Source organism: Mauremys mutica, chromosome 6 (assembly GCF_020497125.1).
Source record: "Mauremys mutica isolate MM-2020 ecotype Southern chromosome 6, ASM2049712v1, whole genome shotgun sequence".
NCBI classification, from domain to species: Eukaryota; Metazoa; Chordata; order Testudines; family Geoemydidae; genus Mauremys; species Mauremys mutica.
In genome coordinates this window covers 116,835,458-116,859,096 of record NC_059077.1, presented here as the reverse complement: position 1 = coordinate 116,859,096, position 23,639 = coordinate 116,835,458, and the positions used below count along the sequence as shown (strand labels likewise).

Below are 23,639 nucleotides of genomic sequence, written 5' to 3'. Positions count from 1 at the left end.
CTAAATTCGACATGGCTAGCTCGAATTAGGCTAGGTGTGGATGCAAATCGAACTTAGAAGCTCCGGGAGCTATCCCACACTGCACCACTCTGTTGACGCTCTGGACAGCAGTCGGAGCTTGGATTCTCTGACCAGCCACACAGGAAATGCCCCGGGAAAATTTGAATTCCTTTTCCTGTCTGGGCACTTTGAATCTGACGTCCTGGCTGGACATCGGGGCGAGCTCCGCAGCACCTGCAACGATGCAGAGCTCTCCAGCAGAGGAGTCCGGCCAATCCAAGAATAGAACGAGGTCCCCAGCATGGACAGACCAGGAAGTCCTGGATCTGATCGGTGTGTGGGGCGAGGAGTCTGTGCTGTCGGAGCTGCGTTCCAACAAGCGGAATGCAAAGACCTTCGAGAAGGTCTCCAAAGCAATGATAGAGAAAGGATACAGCCGGGATGCAATGCAGTGCCGCGTGAAATTCAAGGACCTGAGACAAGGCTACCAAAAAGTCAGAGCGGCAAACGGACGCTCCGGAGCCCAGCCCCAGACATGCCGCTTCTACGAGGCACTGCATGCCATTCTAGGTGGGTCTGCCACCACTGCCCCACCAGTGACCGTGGACTCAGTGGATGGCATAGTGAACCTGGACAGTTCCTCCTCGATGTTCGCCGATGTGGAAGATGAGGAAGGGTCTGTGGAGGACGGCGCAGGCGACAGCCAACACAATACCGCTTTCCCTGACAGCCAGGATCTCTTCATCACCCTCACAGAGATCCCCTACCAACCCTCCCCGGCCGTTAACCCAGACTCTGAATCAGGGGAAGGATCAGGCGGTAAGTGCTATAAACATGTAAACATTTATTTTTTATAAAACAGGTATAAAAAAATAGAAATACTATATATAAAATTTTCAATGAAAAACTATATGAAAAGTAGGTCCACACATATAGGGATTGAACAATAATCCTCCAGGGACAATTCAAGAAAGGTCTCATTTAGGTCCTCGAAAAGCCTCCGCAGGAGGTTCCTGGGGAGAGGTGCCTTGTTGGGTGCTCCGTGGAAGCACACTCTTCCGCGCCAGGACATCCTTATGTAGATGGGAATCATCGCCTCCACAAGCATGGCCGCATATGGTCCTGGTCTCTGCAGGGCTTCCCTTAGCATCCGCTCTTTGTGACTCCGAGGGACCCGCATCAGGGTGATCTCGTTCATGAAATGCTGCATCTAATTAGGGCATCTAATGAGCTCCAGTTCATCTGCAAATTTGACACCATCAGCTCAGGATTAAACAAAGACTGTGAATGGCTTGCCAATTACAGAACCAGTTTCTCCTCCCTTGGTTTTCACACCTCAACTGCTAGAACAGGGCCCCATCCTCCCTGATTGATCTAACCTCGTTATCTCTAGCTTGCTTCTTGCTTGCATATATAAACCTGCCCCTGGAAATTTCCACCACTTGCATCTGAAGAAGTGGGTATTCACCCACGAAAGCTCATGCTGCAAAACGTCTGTTAGTCTATAAGGTGCCACAGGATTCTTTGTTGCTAGGGCAATTAGTGTATTCTTACTGTTGTGAATGGTTGACTTTTACTTTGCATAACAATGACCCTCGCTTAACAGCCACGTGTTGTAGGCCACATAGGAAAAGCATACATTGATCTTTCCCGTGCACTGGCGGGAGTGGCTGGAAAAGGGTCAGAGTATATGATTTCCAGATTGCCTTTAGCGGGAGGGCACAGCTATCCATTAACTGATAAGCAGAATGTACTGTAAGGCTTACCAGGACTGTCTGCTAGACGGATTCAGCTGTCTCTCCCCACTTGTCCGCTCTCCTGTGCAATGCCGCAGCCAATGAGAGCGTATTCCGAAATCTCGAACTTGTCCTGAGATCTCGTGAGACTTGTTGCCCTGTATGGTCTTGTTCAGAGAAACTGACTAGACTGTGTTCACTGTTCGCAAACATGTATCTGTTCAAGGAAATCAGTTACTTTTCCCATCACACAGCTTCGGCTCTTTCCCGGACTGCCCCGGCATCCCCCTCGCAGAGGCTGGCGCAGATTAGGCGGCGAAAGAAAAAGACTAGGGACGAGATGTTCGCGGAACTGATGGCCTGCTCCAGAGCCGAGGCGGCAGAGCAGAGACAGTGGAGGGAGACCCTATGTCAACAGCATCGCACACACATCGAACGGGAGGATAGGTGGCGGCAGGAAGACCAGCAGGCGACTCAAACGCTGCTTGGGCTAATGAGGGAGCAAACGGACACGCTCCGGCGCCTTGTTGATGTTATGCAGGACCGCAGGCAGGAGGACAGAGCCCCCCTGCAGTGTATCTGCAACCGCCCTCCCCCGCCAAGAAGTCCTGCCCTCCCTCACCCAAAAGTACAAGACGGAGGGGCGGTAGGGGCCGTGAGAACTGTCACTGCACCACTGCATAGCGCTAATGTACCACACACCTCTCACGCTATACATTTGTAGAAGTGCTTCCCTTACAGGCTCACCCAGTCCCAAATCCAAGTTTCATCCCCCCACTGTGTATTAGATTATTAAAAGCTGTTTGCTGTTGTTCCCTGTTTCGGTCACGTCTTTCATGTCAGAGGATTTTTTTGTGTAGGGGGGGGGGAGGGGATTTATAATTGCACGGTATAGCCTACATTACCAGGGTACAGACTTGGGGGCATGATCAACTGCAGGGCACACACACACTGCAGTCAGTAGGCACCAGGGTCACTCTGTGTGGTGTATGCTGCCCCGGGTCATTCTGTGATGTGTATGCTTGTCCAGGGTCCTAGCGCCTGCCACCCCCTTAATGTTAAGGCACGCTGCCCTTACCATGCACTTCCACCGTAGCAACGAACCTCTCCGCTGCCCTGAGCCCCAACAAGAGCCCTCATCCACGGACAGATACTCAACCTTCCCCCACACCCCTCACCCCTTCCTACGCCCAAACCCGCAGCCCACTGCCGTCATCCAAACCCCTATCCAAAGAAGGCACCACTCGCCCCTTCCTGCAAACCCACCCCTTCCTGCAAACCCTCCCCTTCATGCACAACCACTTGCAACCGTCCCCCACCCCAGAGACCTATGTAGGAGCAGGAGGATGTCATTCCTCTATGGAACAAGCGATCTGTACATCAGTGCACACCGTGCCCAGCACAGTATGCGTCCATGTTTCAACACCTGAACAGAAACGCAAAGTAAAACAAAGATTTATTAATAATGAGCGTAACAATTAATTTGCTTTAAAACGTGCTTTGGAAGTGGGGGAAACTTGGAGAACGGGGTATGTAACCGCAGATCGAAATCGACACATACAGACACAGGCCCAGGGTCAGTTTCTCTTGAAAGCAAGTGGAGAGTCATAGGTTACCCTGCTCTCCGAGGAAACTTGCTTTCAAAGCCTCCCGGATACACAGCGCTTCCCGCTGGGATATTCTCTCGGCACGGGTGTCTGGCTGAGCGTAAACTGCAGCCAGGCGATTTGCCTCAACCTCCCATCCGGACAAAAAGGTCTCGCCCTTGCTCTCACAGAGATTGTGTAGCACACAGCAAGCAGCAATAACTACGGGGATATTCTTTTCGCTGATGTCCGAGCGAGTGAGTAAGCTCCGCCATCTCCCCTTGAGACGTCCGAAAGCACACTCCACCACCATTCTGCACTTGCTCAGCCGGTAGTTGAAGAGTTCCTTCTCTCTGTCCAAGGCGCCTGTATAGGGCTTCATGAGCCAGGGCATTAGTGGGTAGGCTGGGTCCCCGAGGATCACTGTAGGCATCTGCACATCCCCAACCGTTATTTTGTGGTCCGGGAAGAAAGTACCTGCCTGGAGGCGTTTAAACAGACCAGAGTTCCTGAACACACGGGCGTCATGAACCTTGCCCGCCCACCCAACGAAGATGTTGGTAAAACGTCCCCTATGGTCCACCAGTGCTTGCAGCACCATTGAAAAGTAGCCCTTTCGGTTAATGTACTCGCTGGCCTGGTGGGCTGGTGCCAGGATAGGGATGTGAGTCCCATCTATAGCCCCACCGCAGTTTGGGAATCCCATCGCGGCGAAGCCATCTATGATGTCCTGGACGTTTCCGAGAGTCACTACCTTTGAGAGAAGTTGCTCAACGATTGCGTGGGCTACTTCAATCACAGCAACCCCAACGGTAGATTTGCCCACGCCAAAGTGGTTCGCTACTGACCGGTAGCTGTCTGGCGTTGCAAGTTTCCAGAGGGCTATGGCCACTCGCTTCTGCACACTCAGGGCTGCTCGCATCCGGGTGTCCTGGCGCTTCAGGGCAGGGGCCAGCAAGTCACACAGTTCAAGGAAAGTGCCCTTACGCATCCTGAAGTTTCGCAGCCACTGTGATTCATCCCAGACCTGCATCACTATGCGGTCCCACCAGTCCGTGCTTGTTTCCCGGGCCCAGAATCGCCGTTCCACACCATGAACTTGACCCATTGCCACCATGATCTCCACGGCGCGGCGTACCCTGCTTTGTGAGAGGTCTGCGCCACTCTGTGAATTCCTGTCCTCACCGCGCTGCCGGAGCCTCCTCGCCCGATTTCTCAGCAGCTGACTGTGGAAGAGGTGGACGATAAGGTGCGAGGAGTTGACAACGGCCATAAGTGCAGCGATGATCGCAGCGGGCTCCATGCTCGCAGTGCTGTGGCGTACGCGCTGTAACTGACAAGAGAAGGGCGCGATCAGATTTCCCGCCGGCGCTTTCAGGGAGGGAGGGCGTGATTGACGGTTCAATGACAACAGTTACCCAAAAGCACCCTCGACACATTTTTCCCCCAGGAGGCATTGGGGGCTCTACCCAGCATTCCAATGGGCAGCGGGGACTGCGGGAACTGTGGGATAGCTTCCCACAGTGCACCGCTTCCAAAGTCGACGCCAGACCCGTTACTGTGGACTCAGAAATTCGAATTAGTGTATTTACTGTGGATACACAAATTCGACTTCATAAGGTCGAATCCACAAATTCGACTTAAGTAGATTCGAAATAGTCTTGTAGTGTAGACAAGGCCTAGGCCTATAAAGCAGTTGCTTAAGCATCTGTTCTATTCCATTTAATCATGAATGACATTCTTTGGGAGAATGGCTCATCTTGATAGGTCTACAGCACATCCAAGTGCACAGAACAGGGGAAGATCATACACAGCAGGGGTCAAATCCTGCTCATCTTGCTCTTGCAAACTCCAGCTGAAGTCCATGGAAGATTTACACGAGAAAGGCAGGATGATTTGTAACCTTGCACGGTTGGGGAGCGATTCGATGCAGTGAGCAATCTTTGTCATAGGTGGAAAATGTTATACCAACAATGACGTCCAGACACTACAGAGAGGAGGCGAGAAGTCTGCTTATACAATTAATAATTCACTTGCAGTGAGGAGGAAAAATAACCTGGACTGGGTTTCTGTGCACTAAACAAATTATTCTAAATGAGTGGCCTTAATATGCACAATACATATTTTTAAACAACATCAGAACATACATAAAAGCCCCCCTATATATATTTAAACACTGCCTCACATCCCTAAGCACAGCATTTTCTGCTCTGCATCCAAGGTAGCTGACTTTGCAACCTGATTTCCGAGAGGGAGCATTCTTAAGCGGCTGTGGCAAGCACAAGTCACGATCTGCTCTGAAAGAATTCAGTTCAAGAAAACAGCTTTGCTGCAAGACATTTCAACTCTAATCAGCAATGTGACACAGGGCTGGTCTACACTAAGGGGGAAAATCGATATAAGATACGCAACTTCAGCTACGTGAATAACGTAGCTGAAGTCGAAGTATCTTATAACGATCACTTACCCGTCCTCACGGCGCGGGATCGATGTCCGGGGCTCTCCATGTCGACTCCGCCACCGCCGTTCGCGGTGGTGGAGTTCCGGAATCGATAGGAGCGCGTTCGGGGATCGATATATCGCGTCTAGATGAGACGCGATATATCGATCCCTGAAAAATCGATCGCTACCCGCCGATACGGCGGGTAGTGAAGACGTAGCCACAGGCTGGAAAGCCGCATGGATGCTGGGGAGGTGTTACTAGCAGAGGCCCTCCTTTGAAGTTGGGGCTGTGTAAGAATCACAGTGGTCTCCCTGGAGCTCGCTAGGAGTCTATTCCAAGAATTAATTGTATTATTTTACCATTTTACTGTAATAATTAAATTAGGAAGAATAATGGTTTATAAAGACTGAAGCAGACCCCCTCTGCCAAAATAGGCCCTCGGTGCCTTCTCAAGACATCTGTTACAGTAAAAGGAAGTTTCTGTGAATGCTACAAGATCCTAAAGCATCTGAAAATACACACACTTCATCACAAGGTAAAAACCACAACATCTGAGTCTCATTTCCAGGAACACTAACGCCCCTTTATAGCACTTTGTCAGTGTAAAGGGATCTTAAAGATTTTCTATCCGTTTTGAATGCCCTCTTCACTGCCAGAGGAATGTAAAGGAGCTTCATGGCTCACCTATGCTGGTACAGTTACACCAGTACAACCCCTACTGCAGACACCATTATACTGGTATAAAAGTGCTTTCACTGGTAGATCTTATTCCTGTATGGGAAGGGGAATAAACTAGACTGGTAACAGATATTACCTGACCCACCTTATCTCTCTAATATATTGAAGTAAGGCACTTTTATACCAGTATAAGAGTGTCCACATTAGGGGTTGTGTAACTATATTGATTTAAAAAAAAAATCACACTCCTAGCCAAAATGGTTGTATTGGTATAAAATCTCAGTGTAGACCAGGCCTTACAACAAATGACAATCAGGCTCCTAGCATCACAGGAGGAGGTATCTGGATCTGTTGCTGGTATCCTGAAGTCAAGGTGGAACAGGTGATTGGTGGGTAGTTTGATGGAAGTTTGTAAACTCTTAACTATAACAGCTGGAATCTAAACATTGCAATTTTTCAATCACTAGCCACAATCCTCAAATTTTAGTATGTAAAAAATCTCCTGGTGGCTTGCAGCAGCCCACATAAGCAAGTGCGGGGGATACTAGACACAGCCACCCAAGCCAGAAGCAGGAAGAGGTTCTCTGGATATTACCCTGGAGTTACAGTTACAGGGAGAGTGACAACAGTCAGGGGCACATGCTGTCAGGGAAGGAACTGTGAAAACAGAGAAGCCTAATAATGGCCTAGGTCGTCCCCCACAGATCTAGGCAGAGAAGTAACCCAAAACCACTGAGTGTCAAACTTCACGAAGTCACTGACAACTTCCTGCTGCAGACTTTTAATACAGAAATTAACATGGGGCCCCAATGGCCTGACTTTGGGGTAAGTATTACATTCGATTCTGTTATCCCTAACTTCATCTCTTCCTGCTACAATATGTACGTCAGTCTGGGGCCCTTCCTACTAAGAACGTATTTCCAATACCAGCTGTGGAGGTCACAGAGACTTGCCACTTGGGAACAGAGCTCGGGGCAAGATGTCTTGCCATGACGAACATGAGCACATCAGCTGGCACTGCCCTGAGAAAATCAGGACAGCAAGCAACCCCGCCCAAGCCTGCTGAAGCCGGATATCGTCTTTGTCGTGAGTGCAGCTGACCTCAGCAGCAGTCCCTCCTCCCTTCTCCACCTCTGCCCCAGCATCCTGGCTGTTGAGAGTGCTTCCTGTTCAAAGCAGAGGTAAACTGTCTTGTTTCAAGTCCCTCGGGTGATGCTCCCCAGTCCTGTGAAAGCTGGAAGCAGTATGTGTAGAGACATTTCATTATAGCTCTGCTGGAACAATGGACCCTGACCGCAGATCAGTGCACTTTCCTTTCTTTTTATTTCCCCACCTCCTCACGTATGTGCAATTAAAACCTTTTGATGGAAGCTCACAGTAATGGGGAGACTGAAGACAATTGCTCTTTATTATGAAAGATACTTCCTAAAAAGCAGCTGCTTCTAGCTTCTTGAGGATCCTGGTTATTCTGGAGCTAAGTATGGGTGGGTGGGTGTCAGGAAGGGCTGTAGGGTTCTATACTCTGTAGGTTTTACACCAAGTCCTCTTTACAGTGGCAGTGTAAAGGAATCTTAAAATGGAGCATCATTTACACTCATTTTAAGGCTCCTTCGCGCTGGCCGAGTGGTGTAAGGGGGCGTTAGTGTCAATGAGAATCTGGCCCCTTGTGTTGGCATTTACCGCAGTGCAAAGTGAATGCTGAGTAGGTATAGAACACGACCGGTGTAATCTGGGAGTATCTTGCACCCCCTTTGCACTTGTGGCAACATCAGATACAAAGCAGCGGAGAGTGAAGCCTGGTCTATATCGGTATAACCACATCACTCAAGGGTGTGAAAAATCCAGCCCCTTGAGCGACGTAGTTCTACTGACCTCACCCCTCATGCAGACAGCGCTATGCTGGCTAGAGAGCGTCTCCCGCCGACATAGCTACCGTCTCTCAAGGAAGTGGAGTACTGACGCCAACAGGAGAACTCTCTCCTGCCAGCATAGAGCATCTTCACTAAAGCACTACAGCAGGGCAGCTGCGCCGGTGTAGACGTGCCCTCAGGCTCAACATCACTTTTTATTTCTAGTATCCATGGTTAATAGCCATCCTCATTTACCTAGGGAAGTTGGGGAATCCCCATCATTGGGGTTTTAAGAACAGGATGGACAACCACCTGCCAGGGGCGGTCTGGGCTTACTTGGTCCTGCCTCAGTGCAGGGGGCTGAGACTAGATGACCTCTCAAGGTCCCTTCCAGCCCTACATTTCAATGGTTTAGCAGCTGCACCTTTACAATGAAAGCCTGAGTGGAATGTATTAAAATTTACCAGAAACTACCCTCTGTTGAAAGCCACGATGGGAAGGAATTACATTTAATGGAAGCCATGGCTTCCAAATGCAGATATACAGTATGTGGTGTGTCACTCTAAGGAAAGGAGATTCAGAACAGGTGTTTGAAACATGGAACAAGCGGCCTGATTCGACACTGTTTGGCACCGCCCGTGTGCCGTCTTTTAGCCCTGTGCAGTCGTTTGGTGCAGTGCTGTACCCTCTGCCCTTACGTCCACTTGGCACCAGTGTAAATGGACAATGCAAGATGCAACGCAATGGAGAACCAGGCCCACTCTGTGCCAAATGGTGCAACTGAAGACGGGCTCAATGGGAGGGATGAGCTGGGTTCTCTGAGCAGAGCTTTTACAGGGGTGGAAAGATCACCCTGTAATGAAACTGCGGCGTGACCTGCAAGTCCCACTAGGGGAACAGGCACTCAAGGGAGAGCAGATCAGGCTGCAAGGCCTCAACGGAAGCCCCTGACTCCCCAGCTTGTTTCCCCTTGACTCCCCCTTGTTCCCCCTCATCTCCATTGCGTTCCCTCCAGTCTACTTCCCCATTTGGTCACCTCAGCTTTACATCCTCATTAGCCCCCAGTCCCTTCTTTTGGCCCCTTTCCCTGCCCACAAGGCCCTGAGGCAGCCAAACTGCTGCATCTGGCTGGGCACCTGCAGGGAGGGGGGTGTTAAGAATGGAGGGACATCACAACCATCTCAATGGCAAGGAGAAGGGACTGTGGGAAAATCCTGCTCAGCCATTGCTACCATGCAGCGAGAGGGTCTGTAGCAGAAACTGGGACAAGCACCCCAGGAATCGCAGGCAGCCACTTCCATTTTCTTATTGTCAAGGTGGTAAATCAATAAACAGTAATACTAAAATAAAGTTCAAGGCCCCGCCAGGACATCGGCCAGATCCCATAGTTTGAGAACGCTCCTACTTAATGACCCAATAGGTCTTTCCTTTTTACTAGTTGCTATTTGTACTAGGAGTACCTAGAGGTCCTAATCAGGGCCCCATTGTGCAAGGTGCTGTACATACATGCACATGGTAGTTTCTAACCTCTATGTTGCCCTGAACCATAGTGTACCTGTGTACCCCATTGGTCGGTGTAGGTTCCACCTCCTTCTGCGCCCAGTCCACAGAGTACATGGGTCTGGTACAACTCTACAGCTAGACACTCAGACTTTTAGTTCTGGAGGTCCCCCAGTTCAATCCCCATACACTGACCTGCACGTGATGATGCTGGGACACGAATGAGCAATGTCTAGCAGTCTTCTCCCTTTGACAAAATAGGTATTTAAAGGTTACAGAATGTGCCTGCCCCCTGCACTGCCCGTTACCAAACACTCTCCTTTGTATACATAATTTGATGCCCACAGCATATTTTGAAAGCTCACAGTGCCCATGATGCCGGTGTGGGAAATACCCATCGGCCAGTGAGCTATTGCAGGTTTTTCCATGGCAATCTGTTCAGTGCCCGGCTGAAACAAATCAATTCTCTGCATTCAGCATGAGTTGTCAATTAACAAGAGTCAATGATAACAACTGGAATACTGGGAGCAGAGCTGACATGTTCTGGTCTGAGTCACCCTGCTGAACAACTGCGCTTTGCTGGCACCATGCACACAAAGGAGACCACTCTATGCATGGGATTTTCTTGGTGCTAGTCAAAAGTTGGGATTCCCCCATCAGGGGCTTCTCCACTGCAGGTCAGACTCAATGGCAGGAACTGACCTGGGCACAGTCCATGAATTAAGTACTAGAGACGGTTCAATTCCATAGGCAAACTTCCACATTCCCTGCGCTCAGAACAGTGGGTTGAATGATCATCTAGTGTAGGGGTAGGCAACCTATGGCACGGGTGCTGAAGGCAGCATGTGAGCTGATTTTCAGTGGCACTCACACTGCCCAGGTCCTGGCCACGGGTCTGGGGAGCTCTGCATTTTAGTTTAATTTTAAATGATGCTTCTTAAACATTTTAAAAACCTTATTCACTTTACATACAATAATAGTTTAGTTATATATTATAGACTTATAGAAAGAGACCTTCTAAAAATGTTAAAATATATTACCAGCACGTGAAACCTTAAATCAGAGTGAATAAATGAAGACTCGGCACAGCACTTCTGAAAGGTTGCTGACCCCGGTCTAGTGAGAAGGCCAGGACACTATTAACCCATACACTGATATTTCCAGCTGTGACGCACTAACCTGTTGTAACCTTGTAGCACAAAACCCTCATCTGACAGTTCTGGTTCCAGCCCACCGCTAAATAAATACTAGTGTCACTCACATCACAATGAAAAAAAAACTAGAGGCTTTGAAATAAGAAAAACCAGAGTGTCAGATCAGCCTCTAGTGGAAAAGGCTGAGAATGACACCCTTTTCAGACTCCAGGAGTGAAAATCCCTGGCAGACCAAAAGCAAACAATCACATCAGTTAAGAGGAGTGTACACCAATAGTGTTAAATAAAGTTGCTTGATTCTTGCCTTCAGTAAAATTTAGAACACAACTGACAAGTCCAGCAGATCCAGGTTGCACAGGTAAACTCTGCGAGGGTAAAGAAATGAAGGAGTTTTAAATGTATCCTAAGATCACACAAGATGACCTATAGGAACATCAGTAGGACCCTACCAAATTCACAGTCCATTTTGGTCAATTTCACTGTCATAAGATTTTAAAAATCATAAATTTAATTATTTAAATCTGAAATTTCAGGGTGTTGTAATGTAGGGGTCCTGACCCAAAAAGGAGTTGTGTGGAGGGAGGAGGCGAGGTGGGTCACAAGGTTATTGTAGGGAGGGGCTGCGGCACTGCTACCCTTACTTCTGCACTGCTGCGGGCAGCAGCGCTGCCTTCAGAGCTGGGCAGCTGGAGAGCGGTGGCTGTTGGCTGAAAGCCCAGCTCTGAAGGCAGAGCCGCTGCCAGCAGCAGCGCAAAAGTAAGGGTGGCATGGTATGGTATTGCCACTCTTACTTCTGCGCTGCTGCCTGCAGAACTGAATCCTCAGTCAGCAGCTGCCACTCTCCGACCACCCAGTTCTGAAGGCAGCAGCTCAGAAGTAAGGGTGGCAATACCATACCATGCCATCCTTACTTCTGCGCTGCTGCTGGCGGGGTGCTGCCTTCAAAATTGGGCACCTGGCCAACCACCACCACTCTCCAGCTGCCCAGCTCTGAAGGCCATGCAGAAGTAAGGGTGGCAATATTCCCACCCCCCAAAAAATAACTACCTTATCCCCCTGCAACTTCCTTTTGGGTCACGACCCCCAGTTTGAGAAACGCTGGTCTCCCCCGTGAAATCTGTATAGTATGTTGCATCTGAAGAAGTGAGGGTTTTTACCCACGAAAGCTTATGCCCAAATAAATCTGTTAGTCTTTAAGGTGCCACCGGACTCCTTGTTGTTTTTGTGGATACACACTAACATGGCTACCTCCTGATACTTATATAGTATAGGGTAAAAGCACACAAAATGCCGGATTTGATGAGGGGAGACCAGATTTTATGGTCTGTGACGCATTTTTCATGGCCATGAATTTGGTAGGACTCTAAACATTAGGAATCACCGTGTAAGATTTGATCTGCTTCAAATTATATTTTTAAGATTTGAAATTCCAGTGGCCAAACTATTGCTGGGATTCACCAGTGCTATGCTTTACGTCGTCTGCACGGCACACATTACCAACGAGAGCGCTGTTAGGTGTTGCAGAATGTGTACGAGTACGTAAATTCTGCAGACCACGTGCAGTTAAAATAAAGTAGACGCCAGGGACCTCGGCAGCTACTGAGTATGCCACAACTGTGGTAGGCTGCAGTACTCAAGTGAATTGCTCTTTGTTTTAAACGAGCAAAGAATGATTCGCAGAAGGAAGAAAGCCAGGTTCATTTCTTCTATTATCCCTGAGCCATTCATCCATTCCACTGATGACCCTGACACCAGTGTTCATGGCGTGGTGTATTATTGCTGCTGTTTCACATTCCTGTGTTTGTTCCTGTAACATTCCAGACATCTGGACCCCAGAGACGAGCACAGCCCTTTTCCAGGAGGTGCAGCATCATTCTGAAAAGCTCTATATTTGGTCTTGCCTTCAAATATCAAGGGCCAACCCCTCCTCTCATTTACACCAGTGCAGCACAACTGAGTTCAACAGCAGAGCAGAATCTGAGCCAAACCTTTATGTTCTTGACTCCCCGAGGCTCCCCTGCCCCGGCTAATGCTGTTCTCATCCTATTGGTCATTGCAGATTATTCCTCCATATTGCCAGCGCTGACTCATAACCCCTTAACACTGATGTCATATGGGTCATCACCGTCCTCTCCTCTGTGCCTCCCTCTTTCAGAATCTCCTCCCCCAATCAAGTTGGAGTCAATTTAGTGCTGGTGAAAGGGGTTGGAGGGATAGCACTGAACGTGGAGACGTCCAGTTTCCCCACAGAACTTGTACGTATCAAGGACCTGAGTCAAACCTTTTTGTAGAGATTGGTGTGGAACGGGGCCTGGCACGGGATGGCAGGTAGAAGCCCCTCATAGCAGGTTTCTCCCAGTCATTCTACAGGCGGGAGGGAAGGTTTGACCCCAGCAGTTCTGACTGCAAACCCCACAGATCCTGGTGGGTCTGCAGCCTCCCCCTACACATGGATCCCCTACACAGAGGGAGCTGCATGGACTCACAGGCAGAGGGGGAACATATACAGAGTGGACCCCCTACAAGTTTATTATCTATACATTACAAACAGATGAATGGATAAACAAGGCCATCAGTGTTGGTGCTAGCTGGAAGACCTGTACCGGTGTAATTGTAACTATAAAAACAGTATTGCAGGAATTACATTCAGCCGTCAAACACATGAAATCCCTGGATCTTTTATTGAAGCACTTAATATCTGCATTGACATTTTCAACAGAAACTATATAAAATCTATATTAATGATCTCTTTTCTTTTGCTAGCAATGGATAATGCTGAATACAGTGAAAGGATTTATTATTTAGCTCTCCCACAGACTGAACCTGAATGGCAAATCATCTGTTCAACATTTTGCAGTCTCTAGATTTAAGCAAGATGCTTTTCATTTTTTGGTCTGCTTAATAATTTGCTTTTAAAATATTTTTAGTGGTTTCTTTTTTTATTGCTGCGGTTATATTTTTCTCTTACGAATTAGATTTAGCTCCAAGCAAGCCATGTTATGTCAACTTGCTCTTATTATCAAACAATCACCAGAAAGTGGCTTATTTGTTATAACAATTGTTTTAGGGGTTTTGTTTTGTTTTCAAGGCACAGAGGCCTTTTGCAATGGAGAGGCATAAAATTAAATTTTATTATTTAAACAAACCAGTTTTGAGGACAGTATATTGGATTTTTCTTTCAATTTAAGAATGATATTAGTGCAAAGTATTACTAAATACTCGAGCCTCATGTATCTGTGTTTCTACTTAAACCTAAAGCAGTTATTCTGAGGCTTATCAGCAGGGGGCATTAATGCTACATTACATTCAAAATACCAAAACACCATACAAAAAAATGCTGTCTGTGGTATTTTATGATTTTAATTTCACTTGCTTTCTTCCAAGTGTATTTTCCTCAACATTTAATTTATGACAGTAGAACTCGAATTCCAGATAATCTTCTGATGGGGCAGTTTGCTTACTAATTGCTACATGCATTATACGGTATGGGGAGGAGGTGACCAGCTCTCTGTGGAGAAAGAAGTAGTTCGGGACTATTTAGGAAAGCTGGACGAGCACAAGTCCATGGGGCCGGATGCGCTGCATCCGAGGGTGCTAAAGGAGTTGGCCGATGAGATTGCAGAGCCATTGGCCATTATCTTTGAAAAATCATGGCGATCGGGGGAGGTCCCGGACGACTGGAAAAAAGCTAATGTAGTGCCCATCTTTAAAAAAGGGAAGAAGGAAGATCCAGGGAACTACAGGCCAGTCAGTCTCACCTCAGTCCCTGGAAAAATCATGGAACAGGTCCTCAAGGAATCAATTCTGAACCACTTAAAGGAGGGGAAAGTGATCAGGAACAGTCAGCATGGATTCACCAAGGGCAAGTCATGCCTGACTAACCTAATTGCCTTCTATGATGAGATAACCGGCTCTGTGGATGAGGGGAAAGCAGTGGATGTGCTATTTCTGGACTTTAGCAAAGCTTTTGATACAGTCTCCCACAGTATTCTTGCCAGCAAGTTAAAGAAGTCTGGGCTGGATGAATGGACGGTAAGGTGGATAGAAAACTGGCTAGATGGTCGGGCTCAACGGGTAGTGATCAATGGTTCCATGTCTAGTTGGCAGCCGGTATCAAGTGGAGTACCCCAAGGGTCGGTGCTGGGGCCGGTTTTATTCAATATCTTCATTAACGATCTGGAGGATGGTGTGGACTGCACCCTTAGCAAGTTTGCAGATGACACTAAACTGGGAGCAGTGGTTGATACGCTGGAGGGTAGGGATAGGATACAGAGGGACCTAGACAAATTAGAGGATTGGGCCAAAAGAAATATGATGAGGTTCAACAAGGACAAGTGCAGAGTCCTGCACTTAGGACGGAAGAATCCCATGCACTGTTACAGACTAGGGACCGAATGGCTGGGCAGCAGTTCTGCAGAAAAGGACCTAGGGGTTACGGTGGACGAAAAGCTGAATATGAGTCAACAGTGTGCCCTTGTTGCCAAGAAGGCTAATGGTATTTTGGGTTGTATAAGTAGAGGCATTTCCAGCAAATCGAGGGATGTGATCATTCCCCTCTACTCAGCATTGGTGAGGCCTCATTTGGAGTACTGTGTCTAGTTTTGGGCCCCACACTACAAGAAGGATGTGGATAAATTGGAGAGAGTCCAGCGGAGGGAACAAAAATGATTAGGGGGCTGGAGCACATGACTTATGAGGAGAGGCTGAGGGAACTGGGATTGTTTAGTCTGCAGAAGAGAAGAATGAGGGGGGATTTGATAGCTGCTTTCAACTACCTGAAAGGGGGTTCCAAAGAGGATGGATCTAGACTGTTCTCAGTGGTAGAAGATGACAGAACAAGGAGTAATGGTCTCAAGTTGCAGAGGGGGAGGTTTAGGTTGGACATTAGGAAAAACTTTTTCACTAGTAGGGTGGTGAAGCACTGGAATGGGTTACCTAGGGAGGTGGTGGAATCTCCTTCCTTAGAGGTTTTTAAAGTCAGGCTTGACAAAGCCCTGGCTGGGATGATTTAGTTGGGTTTGGTCCTGCTTTGAGCAGGGGGTTGGACTAGATGACCTCCTGAGGTCCCTTCCAACCCTGAGATTCTATGATTCTATACAGATTTCAAAAATCCATCGTATTATAGCCATAGGGTTTAAAAAAAAAAAAAGAGGTGGTTGATTTTAGGACCAACAACATCTGTAGTTATGCAATACAAGGGTGCATCTTCAGTAGGCCAAAAAGGTGTGTTCTTAACTCGTGTTTGCTAACAAGTGGTAACTAATATGAGGTAAAATCCTAGGTAAGATGAGGAAGTTTGTAGTTTTAACACAAGTTAACAAGTCACGATAAACCCGAGGTTTCCTCAAAGCCTTTAGCTCATCCTACTAACTCCTATTAAAACTACAAACTGCCTTGTCTTCATTAGGATTTTGCTTCATGTTAGTCACCACATGTTAGCAAACGCTAGTTAAGAACACACTATTTTTCCTTGTCTTCACTAGTATTTCACCTCATGTTAGTTGCCACATATTAGCGTACAAGTTAAGAACACACCTTTTTTCCCAGCTCACAAAAGTCTGGATTCGGGAGGTAAACTGATCATTGCAGGGGTCAGGAAAGCAAAAACAGGGCTAGTGGTGTGTTGACTTTCTGCACAGGGCAGAATTTCACATCACGGGCATTTGGGGCCACTTTTTGTCTTGCTGACATTGGCCACGGCTGGAGGAAGGCAGGCCATTCCTGACAGTCCTACTTTTCTCAGGTTTGTCCCCCAGCTGGTACTGAGACAAAACCAGAGGAGGTTCTGTCCATCATAGGGCAGGGTATGCCATTTTGAAGAGCATGCTGCTATGACCCCCTGCCTCACATGCACCATGCGCGTGAGATCATGCCTGTGGGGGCAGAATGGTGCGGTCTTCAAAGTGGCATCCGCATGCGGCTTGATTTTAAACACATTGTGTGTGGTCACACTAGCAGGGGCAGGGCACCACATGCTTCAAAATGGCGTCCCCCCCATGCAGCATGGCCTTGCGTGCATTGTGCCTGTGTAGTCACACCCGTGGGGACGGGGCCTACACCATTCCCAGAAGTACTGGAATAGCCAATATTCTTGAAATCCGTGAGTGGCCACCCTATCTGAAGGCAGGTTACTGGATATGAGAGATCACTGGCTTGCACCAGCGTGGCACACAGGGGCGGCTCCAGGCCCCAGCACGCCAAGCGCGTGCTTGGGGCGGCATGCCGCGGGGGGCGCTCTGCTGGTCGCCAGAAGGACGGTAGGCGGCTCTGGTGGACCTCCCACAGGCGTCCCTGCGGAGGGTCCGCTGGTCCCACGGCTCCGGTGGAGCACGCCTGCGGGAGGTCCACCGGAGCCGCGGGACCGGCGACCGGCAGAGCGCCCCCTGTGGTGTGCCGCCATGCTTCGGGCGGCGAAATGGCTAGAGCCACCCCTGGTGGCACAGTCTGTTTCAACCCCAGAAACTCTTGTAATAATATATCGTATGTTACCTTTGAAGATGTGTAGGCATCGCTTTGAATAACTTTGCTTGAATTATGCTCAGAATCCCTGTTAGGATTGCCAATGCTGTGAATCCAAATAAATCATGAGTCACACCCCCCCCAACATCAAGACACTGTTTTTAGATCTCATAATCTCAAGCCAAAGCCAAACAGATCCAGAGATCCAAGATTCATCCCCTGCTGACAACCCATCAGGAGCAACATAACACTTTTCACTCTGATTTTTCTACAGTTAAGATAAATACGACAATTAGTATAACCTGTTTAAGGTAAAAAGAGCACAAGTCATCTGCTCCTTTTGTTTTATGAGAGCAGGAATACGTCATAAAAATGTTACATATGTCCCTGAACAAGCAACAGTCATCATGGGCTTCAAAACTCCTGGTGAAGTCAGTGGAAACTTGTATGTGACAGGATTTCAGGATACGTCCTTTAGCAAAACTTTAAGTGATGTCTATACTGTAGTTTTCATATAACCCAGGAACAGCATGAAATATTAGGTGTCCCTTGCTCCTGGGGAATATCAGTAAGATTTATGCAAGTATCCAGAGGAGAAAGTTAGACATCAAACTGAAGAAGAAAGCATGTTGCATTATTTAAATGAAGAATGGTACTACTGCAAAGTATTATTAAAATACTTCAGCATCCACGTATCTTATTCATGCTTCTGCTCTCCTAAAGCAGATCTCCTAAGATTTATCAGTAGGGGGCATGGATGCTCTGTCAAATCCAGTACACACCAAAAAGTGCTGCTTCCAGCACTTAATACCTTAAAACGATCCAAACTATGGCAGAGAATAACTATTTTTCTCAGAAAAATCTGCATTAAAATGTCATCTGTTCTGAATGAATCTCTTAGCAATGAAAGCAGAGCGTGGATGCAACTAGACTACACCGCATTAAATTAAAGATGCCCAGGGCTTGTTTTTCATTTCAGGACTGTATGGGTCTGTCAAGGCACCTACAGAATCAGCATTTCCAAAGCAAGAGAACACGGCTGAATTTCCAGCACGTGCCCGTGCATCAGTAATGCTTGCACAACTCTCCATAAAAGGAATGGGAGCTTGTTCACAGCGCTCTCTATGTAGGCTGCCTCAAAAGAAATCACCCTTGGAACTAAAATGTGACCGGAGGGAGCGACAGAGACACAGGCATCTGAGTAATAGGGATTGAAAGTTAGTGATGTGATTTCTGGGACTCCCTATAGTGAGTTCTGGACTACTGCAAAGAGAGTAGTGCTAGATCTAGGGACGAATGACACAATGTCAGATTTTAAGACTCAATGCTCCTGATCAGAACTTTCTGAAAAATCAGGCTGCTTTAACAACAATTTACTTTGGCACAATTTACCAAGGGTCGGGATCGATTCTCCATCACTGACCATTTTTAAATCACGATTGGATCTTTTCCTAGGTATTATTTTGGGGGAAGTTCTATGGCCTGTGTTCTACAGGATGTCAGAGCAGATGATCACAATGGTCCCTTCTGGCCTTGGAATCTATGAATGGTATCTGAAATTGGACACCCAAAAACCAGTGTGCCCCAAATCCCCAATCTCCTAGAAATCTAGGACTTAAGGTTCAATATCCCATGACCAGCCAGGGTGAAACCCAGGGTGCTTTGGAAAGAGGCATTCTCTCACCTTGGGACAGTTGGAGATTCCGAGCATTTGTTGTTCGTTCCACAAAAGATAGGGTTGGACCTTCCCATCTCATGGAAATGTCCAGAAGAGGGGGCTTGGGACAGAGGGAAACTGCCAGGATCTGCACACACAGTAGTCTCCCGACATGTTCCCTTTTTGCTCGGGCTATTGCCTGAGCCTTCTGCTCATCAGGGTGTGATAGATTAGGTCCAGACATCCCATTGTACAAGGCACTGGTGAGACCTCAGCTGGAATACTGTGTGCAATTCTGGCCTCTCATGTTTAAGATCAATTCAAACTGGAACAGGTTCAGAGAAGGGCTACAAGGATGATCTGAGGAATGGAAAACATCTCCATAAATATATAAGAGGGATAAATATCAGGGAGGGAGAGGAATTATTTAAGTTAAGCACCACTGTGGACACAAGAACAAAGGGATATACACAGACCATCAATAAGTTTGGGCTTGAAATTAGACAAAGGTTTCTAACCATCAGAGCAGTGAAGTGGTGGAACAGCCTTCCAAGGGGAGCAGTGGGGGCTGAAAACCTATCTGGCTTCAAGACTGAGCTTGATAAGTTTATGGAGGGGATGGTATGATGAGACTGCCTACAATGGCATGTAGCTGATCTGCGACTGCTAGCAGCAAATATCTCCCATAGCCAGTGACACTAAATGGGGAGGGATCTGAGTTACCACAGAGAATTCTTTCCCAGGTCTCTGGCTGGTGGGTCTTGCCTACATGCTCAGGGTCTAACTGATCACCATATTTGTGGCTGAGATGGAATTTTCCCCTAGGTCAGATTGGCAGAGACCTTGGGGTTTTTCGACATTGGTTTAAATGAAGTAACTCTGGATTTACAACGAGGCAACTGAGAGCAAGATCAGGTCCTAGTGCTTTGTTGACCTAGAGTTCCAAGCTGTTGGAACGTATGAAGCCCGGGTTTTTAACTCAAGCACTTCTGGAAGCAGCAGGCGCTAAGGCTACATCTACATTTGGAGCTGGGAGTGCAAGTCCCCGCTTGAATAGACAGCTCTCATTGAGCTAGTGCACTAAAAATAGCAGGCTAGCTGAGGTGGCATGGCCAGTGGTGAGTGGCAGCATTATGAACCTGCCTTACTCCTTTGGGTACGTACTAGGGACACTGCCCATGCTATTGCAGCTAAACTACTATACCTCTATCCCAATATAACGCTGTCCTTGGGAGCCAAAAAAATCTTACCGCGTTATAGGTGAAACCATGTTATATTGAACTTGTTTGATCCACCGGAGTGCGCAGCCCCCCCCCCCCAGCACTGCTTTACGCATTATATCCAAATTCATGTTCTATTGGGTGGCGTTATATCAAGGTAGCGGTGTATTTTAATGCATTACTTCAGGTATCTCTGCTTGAGTCAGGAATCAAACCCCTAGTTCATAGTGTAGATGCCGCCTAAAATAGTTTTGGAATTGAGGAGGGAAAGAAAGATTGTATCATCAGAATGACAAGGTTCAGTTTATTGCAACACTCAAGTCAAGCTGGGATTTTCAGCTTTCCAATAGAACGATGCAGTGATTTTAGCATTAGACAGTCACAAGATTTTTAAACCATGTCATTCTGTTTCATAGAAACATAGAAGATTAGGGTTGGAAGAAACCTCAGGAGGTCATTTAGTCCAACCCCTTGCTCGAAGCAGGACCAACTCAACTAAATTATCCCAGCCAGGGCTTTGTCAAGACGGGCCTTAAAAACCTCTAAGGATGAAGTTTCCATCACCTCCCTAGGCAACCCATTCCAGGGCTTCACCACCCTCCCAGTGAAACAATTTTTCCTAATATCCAACCTAGACCTACACGGATGCAAAATGGTTTGTCTGACCAGTGTAAATGCTTTGAGGAGCAGCAACCTATTCCGAGCACTCGTCCTATACCAGTGATTAGGAGGCGGAAAACAAATTAGTCCTTGAAACAAGAACACATGCCAGTATATCACATGGAAAAGAAAATGGTAACACTATTGTCTACCCCCATTTCAGTCTAACAAGTGCTTTATAAAGACAGCCCATTTTTCATAGACTTCTACAGCACACTCCACTTGATATAAGCCTATTGGTATTCTTTACAGTGCTTGCGTGCTTAACGGAAAACTTTAGTTTGGGTCCAACACTAAAACTAAATATTTTTTCTTTTTCATGTGAACTAGTTCACTGCTAATTGAAACTACTAGCTTATTCCTCCCCCAGTGCATCCCTTTATGCTTAAAATAGATACATGAAATTTCATATTACATTTTTGAATCAATTTGTCTAAAATTCAAGATTATCCTAGAAAATATCTACAACCACCTGCTTCTTAACCATGTGTTATATTTTAGAATCATCTGCAAAGATCATTAATAAACATTTAATATATAGAAACGTGCTGGACTCAACTTTGAATCAAACTTCAGTGCAGAATATTGTTAATTCCAATCCTCTGGTTTCCCTCTACTAAACAATTTTGGAATCTTAATTTATCACCTACATCATATTTAGTGAGTTTATACAATAAAACATAATGTGATATTGTCAAAATCTTCCTGAAAAATCAAGGTGTATCTGTACTAACCTAAATGTATTGATTCCCGTCTATCTAGTCCAATTGTGTAAAAAAAGAATAAGATTTCTCTGACATAGTATATCTTACAAAATTCAGTGCTGACTTACTCCTACTGACTTATGTATGCAGTGTAGTTATAGCTGGGTTGGTTCCAGAGACACAAGGTGGATGACGTAATATCTCTTATTGGACCAACTTCTCTTGGTGAGAAAGACAAGCTTTTGAGCCACACAGAGCTCTTCTTCGGGTCTGTGAAAGGAACTGCCAGTGTCACAGTCACTGACTTGTAGTTTTAAACTAGTCCTAAATATCAACTAAAAACATTTCCTTGTCACAGATTATGAGATAGGTGAGGTGATGTCTTTTATTGGACCAACTTCTGTTGGTGGAAGGGACAAGCTTTCGAGCTTCACAGGGCTCTTCTTCAGCTCAGTTAGACTTACAGGTCTTTTCAGCCTCTATCTTAGAATCTTGCTTCTTATATTTGGGAATTATAGTCACTATTTTCCAATCATCTGGTAGTTATCCAATATCAGAAAACTCCACAAATAATTATTGGTTCCTAAATTTCAGATCTCCCGTGGGAATAATCCATTGCCACCTAATACTTTGTCTGCTTCTGCGCTACTTTACCCAAAATACTTGCTTATTACTGAAAAAGTAATCTCATTCTTCTCCAGTTTACCCTCATTAGTACACACAGACCTCCTCCATACATGTTGTTAAAACTCCACCTTTCAAATTCAGACGCACACATCCCTTAGTTCTTCTGCCATATTTTACAGTCCCAGTTCAACCAAGCATACGTGCTTAATTTTTAGTATGTCAATAATTGCATTCCTATTCACCAGAACATTTAAACCTGTGGTTAACTTTCGATTATTCAAGGACTGGAAAAACACTTTAGAATGACAGACTTGAGGAGCTTAAATTGTTTAGCTTATAAAAAATAAGGCTGAGAGGTGACTTGATTATAGTGTAGAAGTACCTTCACAGGGAGAAAATATAGTGTACTAAGGACTCTTTAGTCTAGTGGAGAAAGGCAGAGCAAGAGCTGAGGTTGGAAGTTAAAGCCAGACATGTTCAAATTAGAAATAAGGCAAAACATTTTTAACAGTGAGGATGATTAGCCATTGGAACAGGCTACCAAGTAAAATGTGGATTCTTCATCTCTTGAAGTCTTCAAACCAAGACTTGGTGTCTTTCCGGAAGATATACTTTAGTCAAACACAAGTTATTGGGTTCAATGTAGGGGAACTGGATGAAACTCTTTGTCCTGTGTTATATAGGAGGTCAGACTAGATGTTCCCTTCTGGCTTTAGAATGTATGAGAATCCAAAATAACAAAACACTCATCATAATATCATGAAAGTTGGTAAGACTGTCAGTGTAAACTCACAGTACCTCCGCTGACTTTAGTGGAGTTACTCTGGTTTATACCAGTTCAACTGGGAACAGAATCTGTCTGTCAGTGAAAAAGGTGGGGTTTGATTACTGATTGTTTTTATACAGTGAGTCATACCTCAGACTTCGTTGCCCATAACAGGTCATACTATACACTGGAGACAACAGGTACCTATGACCAATCACTTCTATAATTCACTGCTCATCCATGATTAATTTCAATATACAAATTGCAAGTGCTCACACTGTTGTTCTGAAGCAGTGCAGACGCTGCTAAGTGCGCCTTTGATTGGCATGTACACAGTGATCGCACAACATATGTGCTGGAGGAGTGTCTGATCCTAACACTAAAGTAAAAGTGCTGCCTTTGCTAAAGCAATTTCTTAGTTACTGTACATCTCTGAGAGCCATGGTGCGCTGACTGATATTTCACTGTAAAAATGACCCATAAAAACTATTAAATCTGTCATGTGCTCTAAAAGCTTAATGACAAAGTTTTAACTTAATGATTATTTTCACTTAAGCAGGAATTGCCGGGAAAATCCATTTCTCACATGACACGAGACG

At 46.4% G+C, this 23,639-nt stretch overlaps 1 protein-coding gene across 3 annotated transcripts in view; it reads right to left on the bottom strand.

Annotated features, from left to right (window-relative positions):
- The window catches only part of PLPPR1 (phospholipid phosphatase related 1), a 195,752-nt gene that overhangs the window by 74,459 nt on the left and 97,654 nt on the right, over positions 1-23,639 (bottom strand). Inside the window, exons 1-2 of one of the 3 annotated variants that reach the window (XM_045022156.1) lie at positions 10,139-10,182; positions 9,989-10,040 (exon numbers count right to left, since the gene is read on the bottom strand). The exons of the other annotated variants lie outside the window; for them this stretch is intronic. Of the exons in view, the coding sequence (XP_044878091.1) occupies positions 9,989-10,040; positions 10,139-10,167 (81 nt within the window). The 5' untranslated portion in view covers positions 10,168-10,182. Of the gene's footprint in view, positions 1-9,988; positions 10,041-10,138; positions 10,183-23,639 lie in introns of those variants that run through there. 3 annotated transcript variants of the gene reach the window in all.